Raw genomic sequence first — 12,461 nt, forward strand, 5'->3', positions numbered from 1 at the left:
CAAATAAACCCACTTGATCACAAAAATCTAGAAAAAACTACAGATTTTTTCCAACAGGACCTAATCAAATTTGGGTATCTGCACTTGCAATAAAAGGAATCAACTAAGTTAGCACCATCAACATTGGGAGAACAAGTCGATCAACTAAAGATGTTAGTCGATATGGTAATAAGCGAAAATGAGTTAGTCATCTGAAGAAGGAGATAGAAGATCGTATTTCAAAGCCAAGTCTTTGGATCAAAGGAGATGACTGAGACAACACAAAAAGATAAGGAAAATCAAACCTACCTACTGATAAGGGAGATGGGATAGCATTGACAACAAGCTAGAAGTGAATCAATGCATCTCCCAAGAGAAAAGTCTAAGACCAAAATAGAAGTCAAATCCATCAGTCAAGGAGGTGGGTCATACCACTAAACATAGAAGATAAACATCTCAGATCAATCATCAAAACAACGATATTTTATCATCTAAAGTGTGGAAGGTCAAAATTTTTTTTGTACTGACTTGAGAACACGCAAGGAAAGACTCTAGACATCTTGAATCAACGAAGATGATATAAGTAGAAAGAATTGAGGAGAATCAAGACAACGTCAACTAATAATTTAGGAAAAGTGTCGAAGTAGCTTTTAAGACATGCCTCTAATAACAAGGTTTTGAATTTCGGTTCGGTTAAATGGGTACCTATTCACAGCTTATTGATGGGCAATTAATATTTAGAGAAGCAAACTTATAAGCTAGGTTTGACTGACGACTCGGTAGGAGACCAGAGACGACGCGCAATACCGAGTTTTTCACTTACTTTGTCAGGAAGACCACAGGAGAACGAATCTTCTATTAGTTAGTGGAAAAAAATTTCAGAGCGGTTAGGAGTTCGGATTTTGTAATTTTTTAATACATGTGGCGTCATGCCATTGGTTCATATATTAACTAGCACAGAAATTTCTACAACGGCTAATTCATTTTGGACTATGTGTAAGCATGTCACAAATATTATTAAAAAAAAAAAAAAAAAAGGATATTTTCGTAATATAAGCCCAACTAAAGAATGTTTTCGTAATATTCACATGAACATTCAAGAACAAGCTAACGTCTACCACATCCGCGTCTGTCATAAAACCAACTTTTGGTTCCTTTCTTCTCTATTTCGTTGTTCATTTCAGTTCAGACGAAGAACATTTGGATATAACTCTCTTTTTCTCTCTCTCTCAATTTCTCAATTACAAAAAGAATCTTTTTCGGAAAAAAAAAAATCTGAGAAACGAAGAAATTAGCAACAACAGATCGATGGCGAATCTCTCGCCATGTCCACCAAATTCCTTTCGATTCAACTCAACCCTTTGTGCCTGCAATCCTGGATTTCTAATAAACTCCACTACAAAAAATTGCAATTTGTTTCGAATCTCTGAACCTGAATGGGAAATGAGCTCAGGAATCGATTACTCTCTAACGTTCCCCATGCCGATCTTCTCCTCGATTCAATCAAGAAATTCACGCAATCTCAGGCAATATTGCTAGAGGCAACAGTTGTGATGCTCATTTCTTGGTTTCTCTTTTGCTTTTTCGTAAGGTTTATGAAGATCGAAGATGGGAGGTCTGTTTGGTTTCGGATCAGGTGGTGGATTAGTCGATTGGATGTCTGTTACGCTACACGACATTGGCTGGTTTGTATCAAAAACCCTATATTAATTTTAATATAGTTAGTTAGATTTGATTATTTGTTATTGGTGTTACGTGTGTGTCTTTAGTAATTAAAATAAAGATTTTTTTAGTGATTGTTTAATTTAATAATATGTAATCAATTATAATATGATTGTGTTTGATTAGGGTTCTTAAATTTTGATTGAAGATGTGATTGCTTAAGCTTCATTTTTATGTTATGTGCCTGATGCAAATCTGGTTGATCAAATGGCAACAAAAGACTCGAATGGATGAAGATAAGAAAAGTGATCTGATTTGAGGCAGATTGGACCAGTTCGAGAATGTTCAATTCTCTATCTTTCCATTCATCTTGAATAGTTAAATGCATATGAATACTCTCTCATGACTTCTTAACTGACTCAACAAACAACTGAACACCACTCAATCCATGACTCTTGTAATAACTGAAACAACTGCCAACTTTTTTTTTTTTTTTTTGATAAGCAAAATAATAACTAAATAGTTACGTAACATTCCACCCCTCTTGAAAACAACCTTGTCCTCAAGGTCGGAACCTCTTGGATCCCAAATAACATTGGATCCAATACATATATCTTAGCACGTGTATTCCAATCCCGTGTCTTGAAATTAATGATGATGTGCTCACAATCCACATCATGGATCTTGGTGTACTAGAACCTCTAAAAAATAATTGGCTTGATGACATACACCTCCAATTCGATAGGGAGAATAAAGTTGATTTCCAAATATCTCTCGAGGATATCAACTTCATCAATGATCTTGATTCTAGGATGGCCGATAGAAAAATCTTGATTGTTGATGATGTCAATAGTATTGACTTTGTCTTTGTCCCCTTCAACGATCTCGATAAAGTCATAATTCTTCATTTTTGGTGAAAGCTCTTGACATTGGGAGGCATATGTTCAGAATTGTATGACCACATGTACAAAATTCTATCAATTGTGTGGTTCATGGATTCCTGGATTTTGATTAGACTCTCAATAAGATGACAACAATACTTAAAGTCAACCTCCATTGAATTTATTGTTGAATTCAAGACGTTGCTCTCCATTTTTTTTTTTTTGACTGCCTAAGGAAGGGGGTTAAAGATTTGGAAAGGTTGGAAATGCTAAAATTTGCAGGATATGGTCAACAAATCGATTGGTTTAGGGGCTAAAAGGAGTAAGATAATGTTAAATTGGGCTTAAGTTGGGTATTTATTGAGTTAGGATAACAGGTGGATTCTGAATGAGTTATGAATTAATGAAATTGGCTTAGGATGATGACGTAAAAAATATGGGCCAAGGGTATTTTGGTAGTGTCGAATATGGGTGACTCAACATTAAAAACAAATGTCTTTCAACCTTTGAGGTTGTATTCAACCTTCGTCCGTACATCCAAGAAACATATGAGGGTTTTAGCAAAATAAAATCCTTATGTAGGGCAGCTCCATAGAGGAGTATAACCAATGATGGGTTGTGTGCTTAAAGACGATTGCAGGGTGATGAAGATTGGAGATGGTGAGATGAAAAATTAGTGGTGATTCCTCGTGTTTTCAGATCTGAGGTGTCAACGCGGTTTACAACTGGTCTTTTGGCTTTGATGATAATGAACTTGCTCATGTACACTAGTTGTTCGACGAAAATCTTCTGTGAGAATCACAAATTGGTGAGGATGAGACGTGCTACCAAATGATCCAAGCTCCAGGGATGTTGGCTTTGATACCAATTGTTACATACCTAATTTTTAACGACCACAAAATTAAAAATAAAAGAAGAATAAGATCGAAAGAGATCTAATTTGAGGTAGATCAGACCTCTAGAACAATTCAAGATGGCCAGTCTCCCAAATCCAATAAAAGACTACAAATATTTCTCTACATTCTATTTGAAATGACTATATACTGCCTAAAACTGATAAACTAACCATTAACCCACTTCCTATTAAGAAGGAAATGACTTCTTGTTGTTGTAGAACTCTTTCCCACTGTTTACCTCTAACGCAACACATTCAAAACTCTAAAACTACCTCTTGCAAGTTATGATCAAGCATCCTAAGTTACAATTCTCCCTTTCCCACATATATGCAAGTAACATTCCACCTTCCTTGAAAACAACCTTGTCCTCAAGGCCAGAACCTCCTGGATCCCAATTGATATTGGAATCAATTAAATTCATTTTAACACGCAACTCCTAGACTATTTGTCTCTTGAATTGATGATGACCTACTGATCATCTTGGACATTAGTGTCTTGACATATCTTGAAACTAATTAATGGCTTGACGAAAAAATCTTCGAATTTGATATGGACAATTAAGTCAATTTTTTAATATCTTTCAAGAATATTGACTGTCTTTATCTCTCCAATAATCTCGACAATGTTAGAAGTATCCATTGTAGATGAAAGCGCCTTAAAAGTTGGAATTTCACTTGCAGAAACCTCTTCAGAAGTGTGTGACATCATGTTTAGAATGTTGTCGAATTTGTGGCTTTTAATTTTTTGGCCTTTAGTCAATTCTTCAACACGAAGATAACATTTCTTCAAATCATCCCACATTGCCTAGATTGATTCATTCCAGACGTTATTCTCTATCATGGAATGATAAACACGGACAATTATTTTGATTTGAGCCTCCGAGGATACTAATTGTTATGTGCCTAATGTGAGTCTCGATGATCAAATGGCAACTGTAGAAATCTTGGTTAATGGAGGAGAAGAGAAGCGATTTGAAAGAAAGGCCTCCTCTTTCCCTATTTATATTAATTTTGGTCAAAAGATCAATATACCAATAATATAACTTCTAACACTCCCTCTCAAGCTGGATCATACAAATCAAACGTACCCAGCATGTTACAAAATTTAGAAAATAACCCCCTTAGATAAAGCCTTGGTGAAGATATCACTAATCTGACTATCCGACCTTAAATACAGAGTAGAAATTTGATTAGTCATAACCAAGTCTCTAACGAAATGACAATTTACTTCAATTCGCTTAATCCTTTCATGAAACAATGGATTACTGAGTGAGTGAAGATGCTCCCATGACTTCTTAATTGACTCAACAAATAACTAAACACAACTCATCTAAGACTCTAATTGACTCAACCACTAAACACAATTCAACCAGAACTGTTATCGACAATAATTGAAACAAATCCTAACTAGTTGCATAACATTTCATATCTTGTTTATAAATAAAATATTTATGTATTAAGGTTTGGAGGTTTGGTGAGATGGCCAAGACTATGCCTTAGGAAGTAAAGGTTTTGAGTTCGAATCCTCCCTTCAAGCCACCCTCGGGGATTTATCCAAGAAATTACCTTGGGGGGGGGGATTGCATGTGCCTCGAGGATTAGTCAGGTGCGCCAAGAGGTTCGGATGCCTTGGTAAAAAAAATTATTTGGGAAAAATCCTTTAGGAGGCTTTGGCCCCTCGAAGAGGTGAGGACACACCCCCTCAAAGTAGTGATGTCAGTAGGATATATTAGTTTAGTTTTTTTTCCAAGTTCGTCACATTTAATATCAAATGATTTTGTGTTGCATTGGATTAGGATTCTTAGAGATTTGATTTCTATATGTGATTGATTTGGTTAGCTTGACTTATGTATCACATATCTTTAAGAATTATTTATTTATTTAATTTTTTGGATCGGTAAAGATGATTTATTGATAAGAAGACAGGAGTTCGAGGTGACCAACCCGAAAACAAGAGGACCAACAAAACAACATAGAAAAGAAAAAGCGAAACAAACATAGCTTGACCACCGAGTTAGATTTGCTGTAATGAGCACACCCTGTCCCATCGCATAACAAAGTCTTCAAAGAAGACCCCCTTGAAATCCTTATAAAGTTTACTCCAAGAAAACATGATCTCCAAAACAGAAAGACTAATTCCTTCCATCGTAGATACTTTCTCCTCAAAGATGCAATGATTGCGATCTTTCCAGATACCCCAAAAAATTGCAAATGGTGCCAAGAACCAAAGAATCCGTTTAGAGAAAGAGAATGATACTCCCCACGCCAACCAAGACTCCAAAACCAACTTGACTGAATGAGGAAGGCAGCCCTCTATCTTGAATAATGAAATAAAGTGTGACCAAATGTGATGAGCCACCCGACAGTGGATGAATAAGTGATCTACTGATTCCGCCTGAGACCTACACATACAACATTGGTTTGACGAGATAACCCTCTTTTGATCAATTGCTCTAGAGTTGGAAGTCTCCCTAAAGCCGCCATCCAAAGGAAAACCGAAATCTTCGGAGGTATCTTGCCACCCCAGACAAAAGCATGGGGGAAAGCCACTGAACTACTTGGTGCAATGTTGGCATACAACGATCTAATCGTGAACTTCCCATCCCGGGTGCCAACCCAGTCTCTTATCTGTCAAGGAATTTTGCACATAGCTATCCTCTACCATAGCGATAAACTGCCCTAGCATGTCCACCTCCCAATCATTGAAAGTTCTTTTGAACCCAAAATCCCAGTTTATTGCACCGTTATCCACTCTCTTGAAGACGGAAATGACTTGGTTCTTGTTCAAAAATAACTCAAATATATCCGGGACAACGTCCTTAAGAGGGCCATTCCCACACCATCAGTCCTCCCAGAATCTCACCTTAGTTCCACTCCCAACCTGGCATTTCACTCTGCACTTAACTGCCGAAAGTCTTTTAAGGATACCCTTCCAAACTCCGCACCCCAAGGCACTTCTCGCTGGACCGCTATCCCATGCTTTCCCACACCATATTTGTCGACGATTACCTTCCTCCAAAGACTATCCCCTCCTTGCCGAATCTCCAAAGCCACTTCTCCAACAGAGCCGAGTTCATATATCCAAATTTGCGAATACCCAATCCCCCATTTTTCTTGGGTAAACATAACTTACTCCAACGCACCTAATGATGTCTTCTCAAACCATCCTTGCCATGCCATAGAAAATTCCAGTAGATTCTTTCTAACTGAACTTCCACATATCTATGTAATGAAAAAAGAGATAGAGTATAAATGGGAATGCTCGCCAATGCACTTTTAATCAAGGTGATATTCCCTCCTTCAGTTAGGAATTTCGTTTTCCAAATACTAAGTCTCTTTCTCATCCTTTCTACCACCGGCTCCCAAATTTCCTTGCTAGTGTAACCCATTCCCAACAGAAGTCCCAAATAAGTAGATGGAAGGTCCCCTGTCTGAAAACCAACCGAGGCCGCCACTACTTCCAACCCTTCCTCCTCACCTACCGTGAACAGCTTGCTTTTGCGAAGATTCACTGGGATGCCAGGGTTTGCTTCGAAACACCTAAGGATACTGCTTAAGAAACTCAATTGTCTTGGGGAATAATCCAAAAAGATTAAGGTGTCATCTGCAAACTGGAGATGAGATACTACATGACCACCCACCCTAGTAGAATAATCGGAAAGCTCACCGCTTTGGAAAGCATCCTTCCCAAGGCCTCCATGATTATCACAAAAAGGAAGGGCGGCAACGGATCTCCCTGGCGAAGACCCCTCAAGCTTATGAAAAAACCTAGTTGAGGAACCATTGACCAAGATCGAAAACGTGGAAGTTGAAATGCATTTCATGACCCATCTAACCCACCTTTCGCCACACCCCATCCTCCTTAGCAGATACTTCACCAAATTCCAGTTCACATGGTCGTAAGTTTTTTCTAAATCAACTTTGCACATTATCCTCGGAATACTAGTTTTGCTACGAGAATCGATGCATTCATTTGTTATAAGAACCCCGTCCAAAATCTGTCTCCCTGAAACATAAACTCCTTGAGCCGGATCAATGATATCTCTCAACACAGTCTTAAACCTGGAAGATAGGACTTTCGAAATAATTTTGTCAACTGAGCTCACCAGACTGATCGGTCTAAGGTCCCTGATGTCCTCTGTCCCCGACACCTTAGGAATCAAAGCAAAGAATGTGCAATTAGAACCTAGATCTAGGAAACCTTCCCTGTAGAAATCCTTGATGGTCGCCATCACATCTTCTCTTACTGTCTCCCAACATGCTTTGAAGAAACCTAAAGAGAATCCATCTGGTCCCTGAGCCTTGTCACTCGCCAGACCACGTGCCACTCCCCACACTTCTTCTACGTCAAACGGTCTTTCAAGCCACCTCTGTTGTTCTAGGGATATGCTGTCAAAGTGTAAGGAATCTAATGAGGGCATGTCCACAAATTCCTCCGTGTACAAATTGCTGTAGAAATTCACCACTCCCTCACACACCCCCTTTACCCCTACCTTCCACACATCATTTACTTTAAGCTTCGAAATGAAATTTACCCGGTTATTAAAATTCGCTGTGCGATGGAAAAAAGATGTGTTTTTGTCCCCCTCCTTGAGCCACCGAACTCTTAACTTCTATTTCCAACTTATTTCCTCAATTGCGGCTAGTTGTTGAAATTCAACTTTAAGATTCACTCGTTTAAGCCTCTCCTCGGCACCCAGACCTCCTCTCTCTTCTCTACCCTCCAACTCCTGTAATTCCAGCAAGATGATATTTTTCCTTATCTTGCACAGACCCAAATGTATCCTTATTCCAGATTTTCAACTTTTCCTTGATAGTCTTCAGTTTTAGCCTCAACACTTTTCCTGGCCTACCATCAAACGAAAGCTTGTTCCACCAAGCATCGATCATCTCCCCAAAACCTTGGTTCTCTAACCACATATCTTTAAGAATTAGTTTGTGAATAAGAGGTTAAGTATTTAGGTTTATCGTAAACCCATGTCAACATCTTAATATTTGCAGCACTCATCCTATGAATGTGTTTATGGATTGCCAATTTTTTTCTTTTGTTAACTATAGATAATTTTTCTTAGGAAACTAGAAAAAAAGAGACAAACAACAAAAACCTAAACGGTTAAGATGACTTGCTTAGGACATAAACCAAGAGAAATCATTGATAGATTAAACATCATAGAGTTGTGAAATAAAACATCATCACCATTTCCCTCATAATCTAAGCCTTACCACAGTAAAACACATGCATATTACATATGAAAAATGGTGGTTTAGGATGGTTAAATCACTTACTACTTCACTGCTTGTGAGTGAGTTGGAGTTAAGAGTTACCTTTGTCATCTCTCGTTCTCTCTCCATTGCAAAATCATATGATTTCCTTTTTTTTTTTTGTGGAGGGTAATGGGGCTGCTGATATCATATGATTTCCTAATTCCTTCCATCCATTGGAAGGGTTGCATCAGCCTCCATAACATAGATTGTTAGATTCTTTGTGGGGGACAGATTTTATCCACCCTTCAGGCTTCAGCAATAGATAGAAAAACCATACTTCCCTTATTTTAAAGGTTAATGCAAAAGTAAAAGATAAAAGAGAAAAGAGAAAACTTGAGTTTTCATTGCAATTAAATTAGCAAACTCATAGATGGAAGCCGCATGTTAGTTTTTTTTTTTTCTTTTATTAGTAAGGAAAAGTTACAAAAAGGAGAAAAATGCTATTTTTCTCTATGTAAAAATACACTTGCACACTTCAATGATGACCTTTTAGTTATCAAACTCATAGATGGAAGTTACATGTTAGTTTAATTTTTATTAGAAAGGAAAAGTTACAAAAAGGAGAAAATTCCTATAAAAAGAGAAAGAAAATACACTTTGTATATGACAATGATGACCTTTTGATGGCTATTATGTCTCTGTCTGCCCTGGCACTTAGCACTTATTGTATGCGATATTGTTGTATAGATACAATACGAATCTTATGAGATCAACGAATCCATTTTATGGTTTTTTGTTTTGTTTTCTTATCAGTTCTTTTTGTTAGGAACTTTAGATCATTGCTGGTGATAAAAATTTCTCTAGAGGTCCTTGCCTTATCTTAAGTAGAGGTGTGCGGTGAAATCATTTTTTCCTTACCATTGTGTTCTACATGCTCAACTCTATGAAAATCCCTCTTTTTAAAATTTTTTTTTTTCTTAATTAGTCTTTTTTGGATTCCTAATATCTATCTCACATTTAAATAATATTTTGTGTGATATAGGAAGATCAGAAAGTGGTGAGGAAGAGGAAAACAGAGCTTGGTGGAACCTTCTCTGTAGCAAGTTGGATACTGTTCATTGGGTTGTTCTCTGCGTGAGTAATTGATGACATTCTCTATTCATAAAAATAATGATATCTTACTTCAACCAATGTTTTCTTTTGGTTTGAGGTCATCTTGGGTTGTTATTTCTGTTGATATTGAGATGGCTTTTTCATTATTTTCACAGGTTGCTTTACCAGATTATTTCAAAGAGATCTGTTGAGGTGCATAATGTGAGAGCAACAAATGCACCGGATTTAATCTCATTCAACAATGACATGGAAATTAATATAACCACCATTTCTAGTATGAGCTGTTCTCATTTACGTGGTCTTGGTACTTTAGTGACTGGGACTCCGGGCTTCGTTGATTATCGAGTTTCCCCTCTATCTATTTTTGCTAATTATTCATGTCACAACACAAGCCGGGGACCAACGATAACTCTTAAGTGCAACAATTGCCATATCGTTCAAGACGACTTGTTCATTTCATGGCAGTTTGTTGATCTTCCAAATGATCCTGCCACAGCTGTGGGTTTTCAATTCACCTATACAGCAAATAAACATCGTGATAACAAACATGTGAGCTATGTTAGTGGCACCTTGAAGAATGGGAGTAATATGGATGATAGGCCAATTACATTTCGAGGACCAGATGTAAATATATTAAAATTTCATCTGTTTCCCCGAATATATCATAATTTTCATGATTTAAGGATTATCCAACCTCTTTTCCGTGAATTTCTTCCGGGATCATCTTTTCTTGAGACAAGTCAGCTTCAAGCCTCTCTTCAAAGTTCGAAAGATGGGTTAATTAATACCACCTTGTTTGTCAACTTTCTCTCCGCCTACATCGTTGAGATCAATAACGAGAACATTTTGGGTCCTGGTAAGAAGGTTTCCTCATTATATGCTTTAATTTGGGTTCTACTCGTTAGATTTCTGCCACTTATTTATTTTTATCTGTAGCTTAGTTTCTCCAAAACTATGCTACGTGTTGCTTGCATTCTTCTCTTGAATGAATAGTGAATGATACAGGTTATGATCACAGTTATTTTACTCAATCATCAGTGGTGTGTGTGTATTGTCATCTACAAATTTCTTTTTTGTAGTGGTAAGATGTGGGGGATACTAAATAGTATATATATTAAAATTTTATTGTTGTTAACGGGCAAATATTATATGAATGAACTAACATGCTACGCGCTGTTGCATAAAATTTTGTTCCTGCTATTCATGGACATCAGTGTAATTACTTGCTCATGTAATTTCTAAAAAATGATTTTTTTTTAGGTGGGAGTCCTTGTGTTCTTTATAGGTAGTCTGTGTTTTCTTTCCTTTCTTGATAGGTCATCTTGACTGCCGTTGTACATTGTATTGTTTTTTAATAAAATTTTGACTTGTCAGAGAAAAATAAATAAAAAATACTTAACAATTTTTTTTTAAAGGAAAAAAATAAAAAACAAAAGAAAAAAGAATGAATGATAACAAACGAATCCTTTTTTTTTCTTGATAAGCAAAACTTTATTAAGAAAAAAGAAGGGTGGCCCAAGAACAAGCAACCCACTATACCAAAGGATATACTGCAAATCCACTCCCATTTAATGCAAAAAACTTCAAAAACACCCCTTTGAATTCCTTAAAGAGTTTGCCCCCAAAAAATAAAATACCAAAGATTGGAATGATTATATCAGATGCTCCTTATCCTCAACAGTGTGATTGTTCCTCTCCTTCCATAAACCCCAACAAATTGCAAATGGGATTAGGCCCCATAGAATTCTCTTTGATGCCACTAAAGAAGACCTCCAATTCGGCCATGGGTGAAATGAGGATCTCACAGAAAGAGGAAACACCCAACATGTCAATCCATTATTAAATTTATGTCAAATACTAGAATTGAGTCATGAAAACTGTATTTCAATGACTCTTTTGTATGGGGTGGGAAGATTCCTACCAAGGTTTCGGTGTTCATTTGGGCAGCCTCTTTGGGGAGGATTACCACATTGGATCAGCTTAGCAAGAGGGGATTCACCACTCCGAATTTCTGTTGGTTGTGCAAGTAAGATGGGGAATCGGCAGATCACACTTTGTTGCATTGCTCTCTAACTAGGGCTGTTTGGTCCCATTTTCTGGCTGAGGTGACTGGGTGCTTTCCTTCTTCAATGAGGTCGTTGTTTCAGTGTAGCTCAATTGAGGGGGCTCGTTTAGAAGATCCAAGTGTATACTTCTAGAGAATTTTATTAGAAAGGAGGATAAGATGGCCTCCAGTAAAAGAAAGAGAGCTTAGCCTCTCTCACTACATATAAGACCCCATCTATGCATATAATCCTCAAAGAAGAAACTTCTAAAATCCTAAGGTTGCTTATACAAAAAGAAAACCAGACCTAGAATGCTAATTTACACCCTTAATAGATTGATCCTTTCCTACAAAAGTGCGCTCATTCCTTTTCTTCCACAAGCCCCACCAAATGGCAGAGGGAAAGAGGTTCCAAAGAAACATTTTTCTGCCAAAAAATGATGAGGATTGCCAGCACTGGAGAAGATGTAGCACAGAACTGGGATGATAAATTCATTTATATCTAAAATTACAAGTGAATTCACTCAAGAGAATGTAGGAATGATCCTAATTGGTGATAGCAAAGTCAATTGATATGGCTTAGATGGAAACGATGGAGGAACAAGAACCAAATCAAGGCTGAGACTACTTTAGGAGGAGTTGATCGTAGTTTATGTACGTAGGGAAATAAGGAAGCTGTCTT

General features: G+C 37.3%; 1 protein-coding gene across 1 annotated transcript in view; it reads left to right on the forward strand.

The window, feature by feature from the left end:
- Positions 1-1,119: 1,119 nt before the first annotated feature.
- The window catches only part of LOC147382480 (uncharacterized), a 28,676-nt gene continuing 17,334 nt past the window's right edge, over positions 1,120-12,461 (forward strand). The window contains 4 exon segments of the mRNA XM_086426990.1: positions 1,120-1,471; positions 1,474-1,664; positions 9,665-9,756; positions 9,891-10,591. Coding sequence (XP_086283116.1) covers positions 1,288-1,471; positions 1,474-1,664; positions 9,665-9,756; positions 9,891-10,591 — 1,168 coding nt within the window. The 5' untranslated portion in view covers positions 1,120-1,287.

This window comes from Akebia trifoliata, chromosome 16 (assembly GCF_017979445.1).
Source record: "Akebia trifoliata isolate Shusen 1 chromosome 16, ASM1797944v1, whole genome shotgun sequence".
NCBI classification, from domain to species: domain Eukaryota; kingdom Viridiplantae; phylum Streptophyta; class Magnoliopsida; order Ranunculales; family Lardizabalaceae; genus Akebia; species Akebia trifoliata.